This window comes from Mustelus asterias, chromosome 10 (assembly GCF_964213995.1).
Source record: "Mustelus asterias chromosome 10, sMusAst1.hap1.1, whole genome shotgun sequence".
In the NCBI taxonomy this organism is placed as follows: domain Eukaryota; kingdom Metazoa; phylum Chordata; class Chondrichthyes; order Carcharhiniformes; family Triakidae; genus Mustelus; species Mustelus asterias.
The window spans coordinates 110,259,562-110,282,090 of record NC_135810.1 but is presented as its reverse complement, the minus strand read 5'-3'; the positions used below and the strand labels follow the sequence as shown (position 1 = coordinate 110,282,090).

The 22,529-nt window shown below is 42.0% G+C and overlaps 1 protein-coding gene across 14 annotated transcripts in view; it reads left to right on the top strand.

Annotated features, from left to right (window-relative positions):
• Window positions 1-22,529, top strand: part of herc2 (HECT and RLD domain containing E3 ubiquitin protein ligase 2) — a 241,926-nt gene that overhangs the window by 160,645 nt on the left and 58,752 nt on the right. For 12 of the 14 annotated variants that reach the window (XM_078222433.1, XM_078222442.1, XM_078222438.1 and 9 more), the window contains 15 exons: window positions 938-1,077; window positions 2,608-2,798; window positions 4,830-4,935; window positions 5,029-5,120; window positions 6,991-7,169; window positions 9,669-9,780; window positions 10,150-10,231; window positions 14,159-14,302; window positions 14,385-14,475; window positions 15,598-15,775; window positions 17,140-17,221; window positions 17,307-17,478; window positions 17,943-18,087; window positions 18,854-19,079; window positions 20,954-21,125. In XM_078222433.1, coding sequence (XP_078078559.1) covers window positions 938-1,077; window positions 2,608-2,798; window positions 4,830-4,935; window positions 5,029-5,120; window positions 6,991-7,169; window positions 9,669-9,780; window positions 10,150-10,231; window positions 14,159-14,302; window positions 14,385-14,475; window positions 15,598-15,775; window positions 17,140-17,221; window positions 17,307-17,478; window positions 17,943-18,087; window positions 18,854-19,079; window positions 20,954-21,125 — 2,112 coding nt within the window. The remainder of the gene's footprint in view (window positions 1-937; window positions 1,078-2,607; window positions 2,799-4,829; window positions 4,936-5,028; window positions 5,121-6,990; window positions 7,170-9,668; window positions 9,781-10,149; window positions 10,232-14,158; window positions 14,303-14,384; window positions 14,476-15,597; window positions 15,776-17,139; window positions 17,222-17,306; window positions 17,479-17,942; window positions 18,088-18,853; window positions 19,080-20,953; window positions 21,126-22,529) is intronic. The other 2 variants (XM_078222434.1, XM_078222431.1) reach the window with 1 other exon arrangement.

The window sequence follows — 22,529 nt, the reverse complement described above, 5'->3', positions numbered from 1 at the left end:
TATCCTGTATTTGGTACACATCACTGCCACTTTGCACTGGTGGTGGAGGGAGTAACTTTTTACATGCTGAATGGGGCGCCACTCGAGCAGGCTGAATGGTGTCAGGATTCTTATGTTGCTGGAGTCGCACTAAATCCAAGCAAGTGGAGAGTATTCCATCACACACCTGACTTGTGTTTAAAATAAGGGGCCACCCAATTAGGACAGAAATGAGGAGAAATATTTTCTCTGAGGGTGATGAGTCTTTGGAACTCTCTTGTCAAAAGGTGGTGGAAGCATAATCTTTGAACATTTTTAAGGCAGTACTTGATAGATTCTTGATAAGCAAGGGGGAGAAACGTCATCAGGGGTCAGTGGGGATGTGGTTTTGAGGTTGCAATCAGATCAGCAACGATATTATTGAATGAAGGAGCAGGTTCGAGGGGCCGAACGGGCTACTCCTACTCCTAATTCCTATGTTGTGGATGGAGTGGATTGATGGAGGCTTTGGGGAGTCGGGAGGCGAGTTACTCATTGCAGAATTCCTAACCTCTGACCTGCTCTTGTCACCATAGTATTTATATGACTAGTCCGTTTAAGTTTCTGGTCACTGATAAATCCCCAAGATGTTGGTAGTGGGAAATGTTATATATTTCAATAAAATCACTTCTCATTGTTCTAAAATCTGCTGTTTGTAGATCTAGTACACACATTCTCTCCTTTATTGGGAATATGAGGTAAATAATTCCTTGCTCTTTCACGACTTACGGAAGGCATTTGAAGAACGGGACCTCCTGTTTAAGTGGGTGTACCTGCCTTCTGTGGAAGTTGAATCACAATGAATGAAAGATGGCAAACAGGCGTACATTTTGTTATGTCATGATGGAGTTGACTTTTAAAAGTTAATGTCTCTCTATTAATCAGTCTTTGTTTTACTCTGTTTTCTTATGAAACACAGGTGCGATGGCTGTCAGATGTTTCCAATGAATGGGCCCAGGTTCAAATGTAGAAACTGTGATGATTTTGACTACTGTGAAAACTGCTTCAAGACTAGGAAACACAACGCAAGGCATACATTTGGTAGAATTAATGAACCAGGTAAGAGGCACTGGGGTGATATTCGGGAATGAGCTGATAAAACTTCAGTTTGTAATAGAACAAAAGAACCTCAGCTTAACATATTGCACCATCTGAATATTACTCCGAGCTTGCATTGGAGTGGGGCGGCACGGTGGCACAGTTGTTAGCACTGCTGCCTCACAGCTCCAGGGATCTAGGTTCAATTCCAGTCTCGAGTCATGGTCTGTGTGGAGGTTGTACACTCTCCCCATGTCTGTGTGGGTTTCCTCTGGGTGCTCTGGTTTCCTCCCACAGTCCAAGATGTGCGGGTTAGGTTGATTGGCCATGCTAAATTAACCCTAATGTCAGGGGATTAGCAGGGTAAATATGAGGGGTTACGGAAATAGGGCCTGGGTGGGATTGTGGTCGGTGCAGACCTGATGGGCCGAGTGGCCTCCTTCTGCAATGTAGGGATTATATGATTACAGGTTTGACCCCAGCATATCCTTGCTATGCCAGAAGTGCAAAGTGGAAGTGGGGGATTGCCTGCGTTCTTTTTGGTCCTGTGTCAAGATTAAAGCCTACTGGTTTAATGCTCTTAAAAAGCTTGAGAGGATCTTTGATGTGGCCTTAGGTTTCGACCCCTTGCATCTGAGACTGGGTCCCCCAGTCAAAAGATCAGGAATGCAAATTTAAAATGCTGTATAATATCCTAACATTTTACAGCGCGGAAGAATATCCTTTGCTCATGGATTAGTGATAAGTCCCCTTCAGTTCAGAATTGGCATAAAATCATTCTGGAATGTATACCAATGGAATTTTTGACTTGTTTGCTCCGAGCTAAATCCGATACATTGCATAACGTGTGGACCCTTATAAAGTTCTGGGCTCCGCATTGTCTAGTTACCTCCTGCAAGGTTTTCCACAAGTTCAATGGCTCTGTCGCCGTTATCTTGTGAGCTTGGTTGTGCAGCACTAAACCAATTGTGGCTGTATGCTGTTATCATGATATCCCCACATCGTTCGATATATCCTTTTATTACTTGTGTGGGGAGAGGTGCTGGATACAATGAATAATCTGAACCAACTGGGTTGGTAATTTTCTTTTTTTCTCTCTCTTTGTACATGTATTTGAAAATGATCTTGCTTTACTTTGCCAATCTTTGTTGCGTTATTTGTATAAAATGCACAGATCTTCAATAAAAATGTATTTTAAAAATATTGCTATGTAACATTATCAAAAGTTGGCAGAATACCATTTTAGTAAGAATAAGATTTGTTTAAATGAAATATGAAGCAATCACCATATAAAATGTTTTGCTTTCTATCCGTAGTTTCATTTTAAGCAGCTGTGTGGGTAAAAGCCAATTAAAAGCCAATTAAGTTTCACTCATAATTCTCCAACTCTATAGATTTCCTTTTGGCAAATCTTTTTCTTTTTGGGACCTTGATGATCATGTATGCCATTGCTGAGAAATAAGGTTTTTTTGTTCACGATTTTGCCCACCCAACTGTATGACAGTATTATAAAATAGTTGCGATAGTAATCATTTCTATATTGGTTTAAAGGACAATCACCAGTATTTGCTGGGCGTTCAGGGAAACAACAGAATAAGCGATACAGCTGTGAGAGAGGAATGTTGCTAGATGACTGGTCAAGGATTGTGAAGAACTTTGGAGTTTCCTCCTCTGTTAGTCAAGCTTCCCGCCTGATTGATGGCTCTGGGCAGTGCTGGCAGTCTTCAGGCTCGCAAGGGAAGGTAAGTGAAAAGTCACTTGCATGACCAACCGTTCTACCTTGCACATTTATCTTCCATATACCTTAAGGGTAGATCCGCCATCCACTGCTCGTCTCTGTTCATTCAGGTTTTAAGTTGCGTTGGTTAATGATCTTTCTCAGTTCTTTATATTCTGGTTTCAGCTGGTTTCCCCCTCAGTTGGAAAATTCCCAAAATGTTTTTGCTTCAAGGAAGCTGAATATATTAATCATCTGTCCCCCACACTCACACGCATATTCACACTCGCAGTCACTCACACACACTCACTTTTGGCCCTGGATGCTGAAACTACGAACCTGGGGACTGCTTGTCCCAATCCGGGCCACTGGTGCTGCTGGGACTATAGAGCCAATCAGATTTGGCTGGCAGCTCTCTGAGGTGGGAGTTCCATCCAAGTGAAAGGTGCAAGTCCAGTCTCCAGCTGGTTAATGCTCCTTGGAGTGGAGCTTCAGGTGGCAGGGCAGGAAACCCTGCGATTTAAAAATGCCCGTCCACAGAGTCAGGATAATGGGATAACTGGACCATTTTCAGGTTACCAAACTGTAACAAGTAGAATGCCAAAGGGATCTGTGCTGGGGCCTGAACTATTTGCAATCTATATTCAAATGAAGGGACTGAAGATATTTGCTGATGATACAAAGATGGATAGGAAAGGAAGTTGGGAGAGGGTATAAAGTGCCTGCAAAGGGATAGAGATGGGGAAGGAGTATAAAAGTAGGGAAGTCTTGGTACAACTGTTCAGAGCATCAGTGAGCCGTTGGTGATTTACTGTGTACAGTTTTGGTCTACATACTTAAGGAGGGCTATACTTGTATTGTAAATCATTTGGAGAAGGGTCACCAGGTTGATTTCTGGGATAAAAGGGTTGTCTTAAGCGTAAAGATTGAGCAGGTTGGGCCTACATTTGAGCTGATCTTATTGAAACATAATATTCTGTGGGTTGATGCTGGGAGGATATTTACCCCTGTGGGGAATCAAGAACTAAGATACATTGTTTAACAAATATGGTGTTACCCCTTTAAAATAGAGATGAGGAATCATTTCTCTGAGGGTTGTTAATCTTGGGATTTCTCTTCCGCAGAGGGCCATTGAATATATTCAAGGCTGAATTAGACAGATTTATGATTGACAGGAGTCAACGGTTATGGGGGTGTGCAGGCAAGAACGTGGAGTTAAGGCCATGATCTTATTAAATGGCAGAGCAAGCTCGATGGGCTGACTCCTATTTCTTATGATCTTATGAAAAATCATGATCTTTTTCGTCAACAGGGTTTACCCATTACCTATCAGATTCACTCAGTGTCTTACATATTTTTAATTTGGTTTTGAAAAAAGAGGAAAATGCCAGGAATTGGTGAATGTGATTTGAGTTTGGACAGCACAAGACTTCAGCATCACATTGAGTTTCTTCTCATTATATATTTTTGTAATTGGGTTTTTATTGTTTTGTTGATGTTATCCTCCATTGCAAATAAGGCTTTTTGCTTTGTGATTCCTGTTGTTGCCTTCTATCATTATGCTTTGTTTTCAGCTGAGATGGAATCCTTTCAGGAGCACTAGTTTCTGAGTTATGGTCATCCTTGCTGTTAATTATCCCGAGAGTTGTACTTCTGGGAACAAATTTCTAATTAATTGCGCTGTTAGGTTGCCCCTGCATCCCCATTTTACATCCATGTTTTCAAGAGGAAAATGCAGGGGAATAAATGGTCTCTCTTTAGCCGGTATAGCCAAGACTGTTTGTTTAAGAAGTGGTGAAACTGAATGCATATGCGAATAATTGGATGGAGCGTTCTGTACAGCTCACAACTGGTGCTCATTCCTGTGTTGGTCTAAAGGGTCAACTTTCTGAAAATATATTTTAGTACCTCTTATTTGCGCAGTTTGTTGCATTTCAATTCTCTAGTATCCAGGACTTTTCAGAATTAAATGATATGATCAGTTCACCAATTTTGTTTGCTGCAGCAGTTTTGGCTTCAATGTTGTTCTCTTAATCTTGCACTTTTACTTTGCTAGCACTGGATTCGCTTGGAGATCTTCCCAGATGTCCTTGTTCATAGACTAAATATGATTGTGGATCCTGCCGACAGCAGCTACATGCCTTCATTAGTTGTTGTCTCGGGTAAGTTAAATACCTCAAGTGCCATTTGTATACTCCTGTTTTCACTTGGTTAAATATGTTTCTGATCAAAGACTTGACCATGCTTCGTTTCAGGTGGAAATTCATTAGATAATCTTATCGAGCTGAAGACGATCAATATCACCCCCACGGACACCGTGGTGATGCTTCTTAATGAATGTGTGGAGGTACGTGTTCTCGGAGTTTTTAGCCTGTATCCACAATTGCTCTAAAAATAAGAATGGGTGAGGTTCTCTGGCCTCCCAACTGCGTGCTTCCCGCCAGCGGGAGGTGGCGCGTTGTTTGCTAGTGATGGGATCCTCTGGTCCCACCGCTGTCAATGGGAATTCCCATTGACGTCACCCCACGCCGGCGGGAAGCCCACAGGCAGGGGTGCACTGCTGATGGGACTGGAGAATCCCAACAGCGTGAACAGCTGGAAAATTCTGGCCAATGTGTTTTGTCGTTTACTTGTGTTCTCTACTAACTCCTACATTAAGTCCAGGTAACCAGTGGAAATGATCACAAATGCATCTTTAGTTGAGACAGAACTGTTTTAGTTGTTTGATGGACTTTCACTCCTGGGCAGTATCATCATTGTCATTTTCCTATATTGGTGAAACATTTGCCGTTGAATCGATGTCTGTGTTTTGCAGTAAACGCTATATAAACCCATTTATACTCATTTTCAAGGCCACATGCTCAATCTTACTATCCCCAGCGGCCTCTCCACACACTTGGTTTTGATCACAGACATGGCCAGCTATGACTTTGGGCAGGATTTTATGAGCCCTTACAGACTGGGCTGGCCGATTAATGGCCACTTAAAGACCTCTGCACGCTTGGCCGCAATTTTCAGCTTGGTGGGAGGAGGTCAGTGGTGGGACTTTCTCCTGCGGGGTGGATGTCCTGCCCCAGCCAATTAACACATGGAGCCTAAATGACTGGGGGGTGCTGACGTTGATGGAGTTCAATGCATTCCCTGTCCCGCCTCAGCAAAAATCCTACCCTGTGTGTCTCAGCATTGCAAATTCAATGAACCATTTCAACTGCCACTTCCTTCTGCATCTGAAGCCTGAAATAACAGAAAAAAGTTCCAAAAATGACAAAGTTAATGAAGATGCTAGACTTCAAGGCTGAATAGGATAAGTGGCAGATGAAATTCATTTAGCAAGATACAACCTGTTTCACTGGGAAACACCAAATCTAAGAAGGGACTATTTCTTCAAAGCAAATAAAATTAAGTGCATGGCAGATTCACGAGATCTGGGTTTCCTGGTTGACGATAAATTTAAACTGTCACAACAGTGCTCGGTTGAAATGAGCAAAGCAAATCAAATGATTTATTAAGAAGGCAATATTTGATCTATGTTGATATAGTGAATGGATTTCCCTACCTAACTACCTCCAGTAATTCCTCCTTTAAAATCCTGCGTTAAACACTTCTTTGGCCAAAAATTGTTCTGAATGACCTCCTTCAGCAAGCAGCTCATTGATTATGCCTCTGAGGAATGTCTTGGGAGATTTTCCTTCGACGTTAAAGGTGCTATATAAATGCAAGTTGTTTGTGTCATTATTGAAAATGGTTGTAGCCATGTGCAGTGTCTGCTTTACAGCCATTCCATGATCTCTGAAGCACTTTCTCATGAGATGCATAGCCTTTGAGAAACAAAGTATTATAACCGTGGGTATTTAAGTGAAATGCTAGAAGAATGACATGGGCTCAAGTGCCAAGGCCCAGCCTTCATTACCACTTGCTCACTGGCGTTGGGAATCTTTCATTTGGATGCCCAGGTCTTTTCCATGTATATAGGTCCACGCACTGATTATCTCTGTTTATACCATTAAGGATGAACGGATGTGCACATACTTTATTGTTATTTACATTTACTGTACTTCGTATTGTTTTTCACCTTGTAGTTCTGTTTTGTTATCCCTGTCCAATGTAACAGAGATGGCCGTTGCTAGTCAACACTTGGAACTTCAGACAACAATGTTCTTGCATTTTGATAAAACTATGGACCTCAATTAATTTTTAACCATGCCTTATTTTCTCAGCAGCACAGGTATATTGAGATTGCAATCAAACAGTGCAGAAGTTCTGGGATTGATTGCAAAATTCATGGCTTGAGCATCGTGGGACGTATCCGGGCAGAGGATGAGGATCTTGCTACAAACTTCCCTTTCCTTGCTTCAGATAATGAGGAGGAGGATGATGATAAAAGCAATACTGGAAGGTACTAACATTCTGTGCTTACTGATAACTGCTGTAACTGATGCAGGAGGTTGAAATTATTTTAAAAACAGCTTCTCTTCTGAAATAGCTTAATAGCACACTCCATTTTTTTGAGTATCTAACCGTGAAGGCTCTCCAATGCAGCAATGATTTTTCCTGAAAATATTAATATTAAAATACTAATCTTAAAATTTGCGAAAATACTTTGTAATTTGCAATTCAACATGTTTTATAAAGTGTGCAAAAAATTCAACTTCTCTCCATAAGCATGTTTCCACTCTGAGGTACCTCAGTCCAATCACAATACTCTGGATATTTACAATGTACATTCCATGTCAGGCATACAACCTGAGGGCAAAACATTTCAAATTGAAAATTCTGGAAAGTGCAATAGGGTTCAACTTTTCTCCATATAGCAGGTTCCTCTCTAAGGTGCCTCAATGCAATTTCAAGACTCATGATATTCACACTGTACATCCCATGTCAACTATGCAGCCTGAACTAAACTAGCAGCTTAGTAATAGAGGAAGGAGACAGGATAACTCTTACATAGAAGAACTTGCCCTCAATCCCGCAGTGCCCCACAGTATCATTGATCTTATTGGGAAGTTAAGACATGGCAGTTCACAGGTGCAGACTGCCTATTGAAATGACTGACTGACTGCTCTTCGAAGTAATCTATTCTGTGCAATGTTTTTTAGCATGTTTTTGGAAAGACTTAGCGAGGTGCTGTATAAATGCAAATTCTTTCCTTGACCCACTTCTGGAAAGTTGATTTTCTTTTTGCTGTAACAAATTGGTTGAAAAAATCCATCTACCGGGAACCATATATTAATAATCTTGTGTCAGCATGCACTTCCTGACAACTTTCCCATTGAAACATTCTTGTATCCACAATTATATTGGGATGACTGAATACACATGTGTAAGGCTGTAATTACAACCTTCTGCCAATGGAAGTGCTGAAGTGCCACAACTGGTGGGTGGGCATAACAAGGTAACAGTTTTACATGGGCAGTTTTCATTGCAAATGAGATGCATTTATTATGGAAAATACAGAATTGCAAAATTTAAAATGGTGACTGAATAGCAAGTTTGGGTCCAATTATCATTCTTGCCTTAACACTACTTTACCATCATACTACACTTTGTGTTGATTGCCTATGTACCCAAGGCAACTGAGGAGTAATACATTAAAAAATTTTGCGTACAGCCATAGTTCCACAGAGAGAGATTTTCCGAGCCTTAAGGAATTGGAGAGATGTGGGGAGCAATCAGAAAGTGGAGCTCGAGGTGCAGGTCAACCGTGATTGTATTGAGTGGTGGTGCAGGCTCTAGGGGCTGTATGGTTTACTCTCCTTATGTTCTTGTAGAATCAATGAAACCCTACAGTGCAGAAGGAGGCCATTTGGCCCATTGAGTCTGCACCAACAACAATCACACCCAGGCTCTATTCGTGTAACCCCACGTATTTACCCTGTTAATGCTCCTGACACTAAGGGGCAATTTATCATGGCCAATCCATCTCACCTGCACATCTTTGGACTGGGAGGAAACCAGAGCACCCGGACGAAACCCACGCAGACACGGGGAGAATGTGCAAAGCCCACACAGCCAGTGACCCGAGGCTGGAATTGAACCCGGGTCCCTGGCGCTGTGAGGCAGCAGTGCTAACCACTGTGCCACCGTGCTGCCCCTGTGAGCATTGCAATTACTTCCTGTCACACTTCAGCCATTGCATTTTACCTTTTTATTCATTGAAGGGATGAGAGTGTCACTGGCAAGACCACCATTTATTACCCATCGCTTTAGAAGGCAATTCTCAGACTTGAAGTGAGCAAAGCCATAGAAAGTCTCTCTGTAATTTTAAATTTATTACATGGAGCTTGCAGTACATTGATAACTCCTTTTGTAAACCTATCTTTCCATTATGAAAGTTTCTGATTTTTCATTAATGGCTGTGGCAGTGATGTCTTGCCACATCTTCCTCGATAGGTAACATCTGCTTTAGTCAGAGTCTTGCAGGTTGCGCGTACATATAGAACTGCTTTTAAATTATGATCCTGTGGTTGCAAGGCCCCCCCAACAACAGTTATTTTGTTTCAGTTCATACTAATTTTGATCTTTAAAAAACTTAACTTTTAATATTTTTAATTGTTATTTATAAGAATATATTTCTGCTCATTTTTATTTCTGTTGGTGTCTCATTCAAAAGATTGCCATCTTTTGACAATAAAGCACTTTCTCAGTACTGCACTGAAGTGCAAGCATGGATTTATATGCTCAAGTCTCTGCCTGGAGGGTGAATTGCAAGCAAAGCCTACTGACAAACTGACTTGACACTCCAACTAATGCATTATAGTTGTCGTAGAACTAATTAGAATTGAGAAAAGCTTTGTGCTATAATGATTTATGTTTTATTGGATATGTAGTAAAATCCTGAGGTGAGACTTATCCTTGTATGATGCAACTTGAGAAATTATGTTTTCTTTCTTTCAAGCCTTGTCAGGAAGAAAGCATCTGGCATAGAATCTGCGGCCACTATTAGAACAAAAGTGTTTGTCTGGGGTCTAAATGACAAAGACCAGCTCGGAGGACTGAAAGGTTCAAAGGTATGATTACTGGTTTCTGTGGTATTTTTGTTGTCTTTTTTAAGCAGCTTGAGTCAGATAATTATCCTTGCAGATCACGTATTCATTCAAAATTGTGTGCGCTGTAATAAAGCTGCTGAGTCCTTAATTATTTTTCATATTGCCCATTAAGGTATATAGTGTATTATGTATTTCTTGAGTATAGAGGAAAGCATAAGATGGAGCATGTTTAATCCTTTGAATAACGAGTTATAAGTTGTCTGCACTCCCTGTGTGAATAATTTGTCTTGATATTTAAAAGAAGACTTTAAAAGAACTTTCCTGTTTAGTCATTGGTCCACTTCACCGCATAGTGGATGAAACTGACAGCTCTTTTGCTTTCACCTTCAGATAAAAGTCCCCTCGTTTTCTGAGACGTTGTCAGCTTTGAATGTCGTCCAGGTGGCTGGTGGTTCCAAAAGCCTTTTTGCAGGTAATAAGACATTTATTTTAGATAGTTTTTCATGCCACAGTTTTGTTTCCAATTCATCTTCCATTCCCTCACCCTGCAGTATAAATATCTCCCACTTTCTATGCTCTGCTAAATATTGTAAGAAGTCTCACAACACCAGGTTAAAGTCCAACAGGTTTATTTGGTAGCAAATACCATAAGCTTTCGGAGTGCTGCCCCTTCGTCAGATGGAGTGGATATCTGTTCTCCAACAGTGCAAACAGAGACACAACATCAAGTTACAGAATACTAATTAGAATGCAAATCTCTACAGCCAGCCAGGTCTTAAAGGTACAGATAATGTGGGTGGAGGGAACATTAAACACAGGTTAAAGAGATGTGTATTTCTCCAGACAGAACAGCTAGTAAGATTCTGCAAGATCAGGAGGCAAGCTGTGGGGGTTACTGATAATGTGACATAAATCCAACATCCCGGTTTAGGCCGTCCTCATGTGTGCGGAACTTGGCTATCAGTTTCTGCTCAGCGACTCTGCGCTGTCGACATCATCCACATCGACTCTCCACATCATCACTGCTAAATATTGCCAGCATTTTGTGTTTGACATCAGGGATGTCAAATACAAACACAAAATAATGCAGATGCTGGAAATCTGAAATAAAACTGGAAAATGCTGGCAATATTTAGCAGATCAGATAGTGTCGTGAAGAGAGAAACAAAATCAAGTTGATGTTTTAGGCCAACAATCTTTCGTCGGATAAAAGCAAATAACTGCGGATGCTGGACTCTGAAACCAAAAGAGAAAATGCTGGGAAATCTCAGCAGATCTGGCAGCATCTGCAGGGAGAGAAAAGAGCTGACGTTTCAACTCCTGATGACCCTTTGTCAAAGCTAAAAGGCATAGAAAGTGGGAGATATTTATACTCCGGGGGAGGGAATGAAAGATGAGTCATAGCCACAAAAACAAGGGGAAAGGCTGCTAATGGCAGTCCATAGAGAGAATAGAAGGTGTGACCTTTCGTCAGAACTGGACGATCCTGGAAAAGAGATTATTTTTCTTAGTTCAGACATTCATTTCCAACATTGGGTACTCTTGAGATCAGGTATTTTATATTGCCACCTGTATGTCGAGTTCATCTCTGTTCAAGCCCAAGTAATGTGAATTATTCCAAAGCGTTACTACACTGTATGTCTTTTTGAGTCACCAGCGTCAGCCATCCTTCTGCTGCATCTGAGTGAATTGAATTGTGCCAAATGGGGACCATTTTTGTACTGTTCCCAACATTGTTCCCGTTAGAAGCTGGATTGAGCTTTCTTAACTTATTTTGCTTGGGAGCTTAATAGTGGGGAAACAAAAGGTGTTTCCCTTAGCAGTCGGAATTGGGTTATAACGCCAGCCATTGAAGTAAAGAACAACATACTTGATCTATAAGCCAGACCCTTTAAAAATACAGTTCATTTTTCAATGAGGGGCCGAGTGGCCTACTCCTGCTCTTAATTCATATTTCGTATTATATTTGATGAAATAAAGTGATAATGTCTTTTCCCATAGTTTAGTTTAGCTAATTGCCATTTACTTCAAATCACTTTGATTATGAGCTTAGTACGCTGACTGTAGTCTTGTAATTTTATTTTGAATTTTAGATGTGCAAGAAGTCTACATTTTAAATGGACTCTTAATTAGGCTAGTTTCCATTTTGTAATTTTCATTTGTGCTGGCATTCCTGCTGATGCACTTTGTAGACATCTGCGCCAGTATTCATCTGATTATCTCTTGGAGAAGAATGCCTTCAGGCAGATTTCAGAAAGCATCAACCATTGTGAAGGTTTAGCTAATGACTTGGAAACAGGCTACCAAAAGTCGTGCTTTGTCAATTCAGTTGCCTGACCGGTTGTTTTCAATCAATAAAGTTATCATCATTCTTTGCGGATGAATTGACCAAAATATTTTTTTCCTTCTTGTGATGCAGTGGTCCTGAGAAGCATTATGTCATAGAAGTTCTCATTTTTTGTTTTCCAAGCTGTTGAGCTGTAATAAGCACTCAGTGTAGAATCGAGTGAATCAGAAACATTGAGCGGACTTGCTTTGGCTTTTTTCTAAAACCTCTATCTACAAACCTTCATTCCTGTCTTTATCCTTCTAGTTTCTTTCTGCCATAACTTAGATAGATTCTATTCATGTGTGTTTGGGAAGTCTAATATGACTAAAGTGATGCTAACATATTAGCATCACACTTCTTCCTCCTCTTCCTCGAATGTGCTGACTCCAGTATTCTATGATTTTGTAGCTTCCTGGCAGCTTGTGTTGTTGGTGGTTCTGCATGTGTAAACCTTCATACTGAATGTGGCTGACTACTGTAAGGAAGGTGATAAACTGCCACCAAGCTCGATTCCATCTTTAACATGACATTGATGAATACACATTTTTTAGCAAGTATCATATATCCTGTTGAGTAACAGGAACAATTGATGACCCCTGACTCAAGTGTTGCAGGCAATTTTGATGCTTCTGTCATTGTCCTCGTTAGTTCAACTAACATGCAGCATACCATGGATCAAACATGGGACACCCTGCTCTGTGATTCAGTCAGAATGGTCAATGTATTTTCTCAATAGAACAAAATATTTAAAGGGATAGTTTTTCTCTGTATTCTTCGACTGTCCTCTTAATTTATGGATCTTTTTATTTGTTCCTATGATATGGGCATCAATGGCTAAACCAGCATTTATTGCTTGCCTCTAATTGCCCTTGAGAAAGTGGTGGTGACCACCTTCTTGAACCACTGTAGTGCTGTTGGAAAGGAGTTTCAGGGTTTTGACCCAGCAACAGCAAAATAATTCCATTTCAGGGTGGGGTGTTCCCCTTTGAGGGGAACTTGCAGGTGGTGATATTGCCATGCATCCGTTGCCCATGTCCTTCATAGAATGATAGAAACCCTACAGTGCAGAAGGAGGCCATTCGGCCCATCGAGTCTGCACCGACCACAATCCCACCCAGGCCCTACCCCCACATATTTACCCACTAATCCCTCTAACCTACACATCTCAGGACTCGAAGGGGCAATTTTTAACCTGGCCAATCAACCTAACCCGCACATCTTTGGACTGTGGGAGGAAACCGGAGCACCCAGAGGAAACCCACGCAGACACGAGGAGAATGTGCAAACTCCACACAGACAGTGACCCGAGCTGGGAATCGAACCCAGGACCCTGGAGCTGTGAAGCAGCAGTGCTAACCACTGTGCTACCGTGCCGCCCAACCACTGTGCTACCGTGCCGCCCAAGTGATAGAGATTGCAGATTTGGGAGGTGCTGTCGAAGGAACTTTAGTGAATCGCTGCAATGCTTCTTGTAGATGGTCCACAATGCTGCCACAGTGCGTTAGTGTTTGAGGGAGTCAATGTTTAAGGTGATGGATGGGGTGCCAGTCAAGTGGGTCTTGGGTGATGTCAAGCTTCTTGAGTGTTGTTGGAGCTGCACTCACCCAGGCAAGTGGAGAGTATCCAGCACACTCCTGACTTATGTCTTGGACGTGCATGGGGGAGTCAGAACATGGGTTACTTGTGCCAGAATTCCTAACCCCTGACCTGCACTGACAGCCACAGTATTTACAGGTACAGTTTTTGGTCAGTGATAACCCCCAGGATGTTGATAATTGATTCAATGATGATAATGCCATTGAATGTCAAAGGGGGATGGTTAGATTCTCCCTTGTTGGAGACGGTCATTGGATGGCACCTGTATGGTGGTATACCAGTGATATGGTGGAACATGTAGGCAGCAGAATGATTTATATGGCATATTCTGCTCTTGGAAATTGAGTCACATTAGCAAATCGCTATAATTTCCCCTCATTGTGGATTTGTTTGAAAAATTCCTCAATTTTAAACTGCTTCTGACAAAGCAGAAAATGTATGTGTGTGGCTCACTTTTTGAGGTTTACATTGCAGTTACTGCGGAGGGAAAAGTCTATGCCTGCGGAGAAGCTACAAATGGAAGACTTGGACTTGGAATATCCAGTGGGACGATACCCATCCCTCGACAGATCTCAGCTCTTAGTAATTATGTTGTGAAGAAAGTAGCTGTGCATTCAGGTATGTAGCTGAATTTATTTTTAAAGCGTTGTGCTGCAACTTATTAAAATATATTTACTATATATTTCCCGTGGCATTGCAGGTGGTCGTCATGCAATGGCTTTAACTGTCGATGGAAAGGTGTTTTCCTGGGGTGAAGGAGATGACGGAAAGCTTGGACACTTCAGCAGAATGTAAAAAAAATTTTATTTCCCCCCACACATTTTGTGCTGCTAAATTAACTCCTGTGTTGTCAAGGCTAGAATTTTAAGCTTAGCTTTTTCCAGGATTCCAATATTTCTATATTAACATAGGAAAAATTAACCAGGTTACTTTTAAAAGGTTTTTTATACATTACCAATCCTTTCCCAACCTCACCTCTTGCATCCCCTGATTAAGTAGATTTCTTTCACGCCTTCGTCAATGTGGTTTTTCTGCCCATTTCCCCATCGTGGCTGGTCTTTGCTCCAGAATTCTGTGTGTGTTTTCTTTGAGTTATATGCCTGTTTTTGTAAAGTTTTTCTTTGCTCCCTGTGCAAAGTTACAAGGACAACACAGTGGTCAGCATTGCTGCCTCGCAGCGCCAGGAATCCGGGTTTGATTCCCTGCTTGGGTCACTGTCTGTGCGGAGTCTGCACGTTCTCCCCGTGTTGGCGTGGGTTTTCTCCGGGTGCTTGGGTTTCCTCCCACAGTCCGAAAGAAGTGCTGGTTAGGTGCAATGGCCGTGCTAAATTCTCCCTCCATGTACCCAAACAGGCGCTGCAGTGCGGCGATGAGGGGATTTTCACAGTAACTTCATTGTAGTGTTAATGTAAGCCAACTGTGACACAGTAAATACATTTTAAACTAGACTCGAAATATGCACCTGATGACAGCTGAATATATGAGCTAGCATTAGAGTTGAATTTTTAAAAATTAGAACATGTTTCATCTTTAGATTATTGTACTTCTAAGAGTCCCTTTGCACTGCAACTGCAGAGCAGTTTTGCTTCCTACCAGCACTACAAGAGTCATCATTCAAACTGACAATAGAGCAAATCAGTTTTAGCCTTGACACCACATTTGCACTCCAGGTTTCGTGTGTGTGTGTGAAGCTGAAACTTCTTTACAAAGTTACTAAACTGAAAGCGTGAATGCGTCATCATAACCTACTGTATAATGCATAGTATCTGAAGTATACTTCAAATTATCTTTGCATTTTAAAACAACCTCAGAAATTGCATGTTGCTTAAAAGTATTAATATATTTAAGGTTTTCACAGGACTTACATTAATAAGAATGTTCATTTTCTTTCTCAAAAACAAACATATATTCAGGAATTGTGATAAACCAAGATTGATTGAGGCATTGAAAACCAAGCGTATTCGAGACATTGCTTGTGGGAGTTCTCACAGCGCTGCCATAACCTCCAGTGGTGAACTGTACTCATGGGGTCTTGGCGAGTATGGCAGACTTGGACATGGAGACAACACAACACAGCTAAGGCCAAAATTGGTAATTGCACTTGTCTTGTAAATTACATAGCCAATAGTTCTTTCTAATTTGCTTTCAGGAAGCTCAAGCATCTGATACTGTGACTTAAGAGATGTGGACACTGCTGGCTAGGCCGGCATTTATTGCCTATCCCTAATTTTCCCTCAAGAAGGTGCTGGTGAGCTGCAGCTTTGAACCACCATAAATAATACTGCTACAACTGAGTGGCTTGCTAGGCCATTTCGGAGGGCAGTTAAGAGTTAGCCATATTGCTGTGGGTCTGGAGTCGCATGTAGGCCAGACCAGGTAAGGGCAGCAGCTTTCCTTCCTTAAAGGACTTTCGTGAACCCAGATGGATTTTTACAACAATCGGCAATGGTTCCATGGTCACCGTTACTGAAACTAGCTTTTAATTCCAGGTTTATTAATTGAACTTAAATTCCACCAGCTGCTGTGGTAGAATTTGAGCTCGTGTTCCCAGAGCATTAGATAGAGCTTCTAGAATAGTAAACTTCTCATGTTTTAATGTGATTTGATTTATTATTGTCACATGTATTAGTATACAGTGAAAAGTATTGTTTCTTGCATGCCATACAGACAAAGCATACCATTCATAGAGAAGGAATCGAGAGAGTGCAGAATGTAGTGTTACAGTCATAGCTAGGGTGTGGAGAAAGATCAACTTAATGTGAGGTAGGTCCATTCAAAAGTTTGATGGCAGCAGGGAAGAAGCTGTTCTTGAGTCGGTTGGCACATGACCTCAGACTTTTGTATCTTTTTCCTGACGGAAGAAGGTGTAGAGAGAATGTCCGGGCTGCATGGGGGTCCTTCATTATGCTGGCTGCTTTCCCGAGGCAGCGGGGAGTGTAGACAGAGTCAATGGATGGGAAGCTGGTTTGTGTGATGGATTGGCTTCATTCACGGCCTTTTGTAGTTTCTTGCGGTCTTAGTCAAAGCAGGTGCCCATATCAAGCTGTGATACATCCAGAAAGAATGTTCTCTATCGTGCATCTGTAAAAGTTGGTGAGAGATATAGCTGAAATGCCAAATTTCCTTTATCTTCTGAGAAGGTAGAGGCGTTGGTATGTAACCAATAGATTAGAGTAGCTGATGTAAATACTGAGGCATTTCTGCCCTCTGGTTAGGAAAGCAGAATGATCATGGTCACAGTTCAAGTTAACTGAAAACATCCTTCTCCGAGTTGGAACAGAATTTAAATGAGTGGTTAAGACCCGTTTTCTACACCGCGGCTGCCTAACCTGCTGAATATTGTTACCATTTTCTATTTCAGTAACCTTTGATTTTCTTCAAAATAACTGCAATAGCCTTGTATAATGATTCTATTATTACTTTAAGATTAAAGAGGTATCATTTTCACTTTGTAGGTGAAAGTTCTTCTGGGGCATAGAGTCATCCAGGTGGCATGTGGAAGTCGAGATGCACAGACACTAGCACTAACTGATGAAGGTAGGGGGAGACATTGCTATTTATAGCTACAAAATCTTCCACTGCCTGCAGTGCCTCTGTAGTTTATTTGTATATTGTTCTGCAGGACTGGTATTTTCATGGGGAGATGGTGACTTTGGAAAGCTGGGACGTGGAGGAAGTGAAGGTTGCAATGTTCCACAAAACATTGAAAGACTCAATGGTCAAGGGGTTTGCCAGATTGAGTGTGGTGCCCAGTTCTCCTTAGCGCTTACAAAACCTGGTGTGGTATGGACCTGGTAAGTTTAAATTTAAAAATTACAGGGCAATTATTTGATTGTCATATTAAGTAGATACATTGGCCCAGATCCTCTGATGCTGCAATTGTGTGTCTGGACTCCACAGGAAGTCCTGACATACACAAAGGCACAGACTTGTGTGGGAATTTTAGTTTCTGGAGGATAGAGATGTGCTGCTCTGAGCCTTCCATGGATGTCTCCAATGTTTTAAGGGATGTAGCTCTCCCGATGTGGACTTGGTCTCAATGCCTACCCGCTGGTACAGAAATTTATTCCAGGATATTTACATCTGTAAATCATAGGCGTGGGATCTAGGTGGGAAGAGACAATAGAAGCTGAATCGGGAAGGCTTTTTGCACACAGTTAAAAGTCGAACAGTCTTAACATTCTCCAGGAGAGGATTGTATGGTCATACAATTAATGCAATTAAATTTGTTCCATTCCTTAATTTTTCTTGTACACAGGGGTAAAGGTGACTACTTCAGACTAGGCCACGGTACTGATGTTCATGTTCGGAAGCCACAGGTAGTGGAAGGTCTCCGTGGGAAGAAGATTATTCACGTCGCTGTAGGTGCATTGCACTGTCTTGCTGTCTCTGACACAGGACAAGTAAGTGACTATGTTTGTTTAATGAGCGGGTATTTGCTGCAGACATAGTTCAGACTTGAACTTAAATTTATTTATTAGTGTCATAAGTAGGCTTACATTAACTCTACAATGAAGTTACTGTGAGAACCCCCTAGTCGCCACACTCTGGCGCCTGTTCGGGTACACTGAGGGAGAATTTAGCATGGCCAACAAACCTAACCAGCACAACTTTCAGACTGTGGGAGGAAACCAGAGCACCCGGAGGAAACCCACACAGACAGGAGGAGAACGTGCAGCCTCTGCACAGACAGTAACCCAAACTGGAAATCGAACCCAGGTCCCGGGTACTGTGAGGCAGCGGTGCTAACTGCTGCCACCCTTGTGCAACATAGTGAAAAAATATTACTTTATTTTACAAATGAGAATTTCGTGGAAATTCTCTAATCTCTTCAATTTATTGAATCATAACTTTTCAGGTGATGTGTTCATTTTCTTGTCATTTTTAGTTACCATTTTTCACAGGTCATAACGTGGAAGTTGAGTCATTACACGAAGCATTTCAGCATGTTTATTTATTTTGATGCTTTCATAATCATTTCTGCTAATGTTCAAGTTGTGCTTTCAGGGTGAATAACTCAGTAGGGTTTCCAGCCTTTTGAGACAGGGTTTTTCTGTGCAGCATAATATAGAACAGTGCACTTCATGACATGTCAAGTGTGACATTCCAAATTCTTGGCTTTAAAACCAATCTGTTTTCTCCCCCCCAACTCCACTATGACATTTCTAGGTTTATGCTTGGGGTGATAATGACCACGGCCAGCAAGGAAATGGAACCACAACAGTAAATAGGAAACCTACCCTTGTGCAAGGTCTGGAAGGACAGAAAATCACCCGTGTTGCTTGTGGTTCTTCACACAGTGTAGCATGGACAACAGTGGATGTGGCAACACCGTCTGTGCATGAGCCAGTCCTTTTCCAAACTGCTAGAGATCCTTTGGGCGCTTCGTACTTGGGTAACTTTTTTATTAATTGTGACTCGATAACCATTTAATTGATATATTTGTGAAAGATTTCTGAATGCCAATACTCCTATAAAATTTAATCAGAGAAGTGGGCATATGCACCCAAGGGTAAGTATAATATCTTGAGTTCAAACGTGTTTCTCTGCCTGTACTTATAACCTGGAATAATCAATTATAGTGTTACTTTTATTAAGTGGAAATGTTGATTTGTGTATTTATTTTTGACGTAAAGCTGCGCTAAATGTGATACCTACTTTAAACGGCGTTCCCAATTCTCATTTCTGCTCATTTAAGTACATGACAAATTGGTTATGTAATGAGTTGTCCCATTCCATACATGTGATATAAAGGACTTTTTCAATTTGGCCAATTTCATGATCATAATTTCATGTTTTATTTCATAGAATCATACAGCGCAGAAGAGGCCCTTCGGCCCATCGAGTCTGCACTGACACATTAGAAACACCTGAACTCCCACCTAATCCCATCTGCCAGCACTTGGCCCTGAATGTTATGATGTGCCAAGAGCTCATCCAGATACCTTTTAAAGGATGTGAGGCCACCTGCCTCTACCATTCTCCCAGGCAGCGCATTCCAGACCATTATCACCCTCTGGGTAAAAATGTTTTTCCTCACATTCCCCCCCTAAACCTTCTGCCTCTCACCTTGAACCGATGACCCTTCAACTAAGGGGAATAGTTGCTCCTTATCCACTCTGTCCATGTCTCTCATAATCTTGTACACCTCGATCAGGTCGCCCCTCAGTCTTTTCTGCTCCAACGAAAGCAACCCAAACCTATCCAACCTCTCTTCATAACTTAAATGTTCCATCTCAGGCAGCATCCTGGTGAATCTCCTCTGCACCCCCTCCAGTGCAATCACATCCTTCCGATAACGTGACGACCAGAACTGCACACAGTACTCTAGCTGTGGCCTTACTAAAGTTCTAAATAACTCCAACATGATTTCCCTGCTTTTGTAATCTATGCCTTGATTGACAAAGGCAAGTGTCCCATATGCCTTTTTCACCACCCTACTAACATGCCCTTCCGTTTTTAGAGATCTATGGACAAACACTCCAAGGTCCCTTTGTTCCACAGAGCTTCATAGAAAGAAAGAAAGAAACCCTACAGTGCAGAAGGAGGCCATTCGGCCCATCGAGTCTGCACCGACCACAATCCCACCCAGGCCCTACCCCCACATATTTTACCCGCTAATCCCTCTAACCTATGCATCCCAGGACTCTAAGGGGCAATTTTTTTAACCTGGCCAATCAACCTAACCCGCACATCTTTGGACTGTGGGAGGAAACCGGAGCACCCGGAGGAAACCCACGCAGACACGAGGAGAATGTGCAAACTCCACACAGACAGTGACCCGAGCCAGGAATCGAACCCGGGACCCTGGAGCTGTGAAGCAGCAGTGCTAACCACTGTGCTACCGTGCCGCCCATGCCTACTATCATGCCGTTCATTGAATACTTACTTGTCACATTACTTCTTCCAAAGTGTATCACCGCACACTTTTCAGGGTTAAATTCCATCTGCCACTTATCCGCACATTTGATCATTCTGTCTATATCTTCTTGTAGCCCAAGACACTCCGCCTTACTGTTAACGACTTGTTCAATCCTTGTGTCACCCACAAACTTACTAATCCTACCCCCACAAAGTCTTCAATGTCATTTATATTGAGGAGTATTTAAGAACCGTTTTCTTTTGTTAAAAAAAAACATTTTATTCATTGTTTGTAATCCTGAATTGTTTCAAATGCTCCTTCTTCTTCATCTGAAGGAAGAATTTTCATTTTGGAGAACATGATGACAATGCTGTCATTTGTAATTCCGTTCACACATTCCTTCCTAGGTGTTCAGTCAGATCTCGACTCCACCACCATCAGCAACAAAATTAGTGGCTCAAGCAGTTCAAAACCCAATCGCCCTTCCCTGGCCAAGATTCTACTTTCTTTGGATGGGAACCATGCCAAGCAGCAGGCGTTGTGCCATGTGCTGACAGCGCTGCAGATCATGTATTCTAGGTAAGAGTTCACAACTAAATGCTATTGCTTAAACCTTAAATAAATTACCAGAGATCTTGGTTATCTGTCCACGACGGAGAGGTCCACAATCTGGCAACTCTTGTGTCCTAATTTCTGAGAAGCAAATCAATGACCCAAATGAAAATACGGTGGTCATTGCACAAAATGTTTTGTTTTGCTACGTCGCAGTAGGGAGAGCGAGCAGAGCTTGCTGTTTGTAATAAGACTCAGCAGGTCTTACAGCATCTGTGGAGAGAGAAACAAGGTGCAGTTTTGAGTCCGTATGACTCTCCAGAGCTGAAGAGGGGCAGAAATGTGATGGATTGCAGAGTTGGAGAGGAGAGTGGAGAAGGTGGAGCAGAATAGAAGGTCAGGAATAGGTGGGAGCTCAAGAGAAATTGACAAAGATTCATGGACACAAGACAAAAGGAGTGATAATTAAGGAGGGTGCTAATAGTGACCTAAAAGTAATCTAGCAAAATGTGTTAATGGCAGAACAAGAGTCAGCAGTCATTGAAAGCAAAACATGTTACAGAGGGCCATGCGGGGAAGAGGGTTGGGGAAAAAATATCAAAATGAAGGAGAGTGTTCTTGGTCTGAAGTTGTTGAACTCGACACCAAGTCCAAAAGGCTGTAAAGTACCTAATGTTTGTCCAGTTTGCACTGGGCTTCACTGGAACATCACCGCAGGACAAAGACAGAAATGGAGGTAAGTTGGTGAGTTCAAATGGCAAGCGACAGGAAGGTAAGGGGCATGCTTGCTGAGTGAGCGAAGGTGTTCCACAAAGCGGCCACCCAGTCTGTGTTTAATGTCCTCAGTGTAGAGGAGACCACATTGTGAGCAGCAAATATAATAGACTAAATTGAAGGAGGAGCAAGTGGAACATTGCTTTACCAGAAAGGAGTTTTTGGGGCCTTGGATGGTGAGGAGCTAAAGAGGCAGGTGTTACACCTTTTGCAATTGCATGGGAAAGTGCCATTGGAAGGGGATACTGTGTTGGGGTGATGGAGAAGTGGACTAGGGTGTCACGGAGGCAGTGGTCCCTGCAGAATGCTGACATGGGGTGTGGGGGAGGGGGTGGGGGGTGGCGGCGGTGTGTTTCATGGTGACATCATATTGGAAATGGTGGAGGATGATCATTTGAATGAGGAGGCTGGTGGAGTGAAAAGTGAGGACAAGGGACACCCTATCATGATTCTTGAAGAGAAAGGGTGAGGACAAAATTTAGCAATTTTGCTTCCAATTTCTGCCCCTCTCTCTCCTTCACATGGTCCATCTCCAACACCTCCCTCTCCTTCCTTGACTTCTGTGTCTCAGTTTCTGCTGATAGACAATATTCATTATGACTCCCATCATTACCTTGGCTACAGCCCCTCAAATCTTGCCTCCTGTAAGGACTGCAT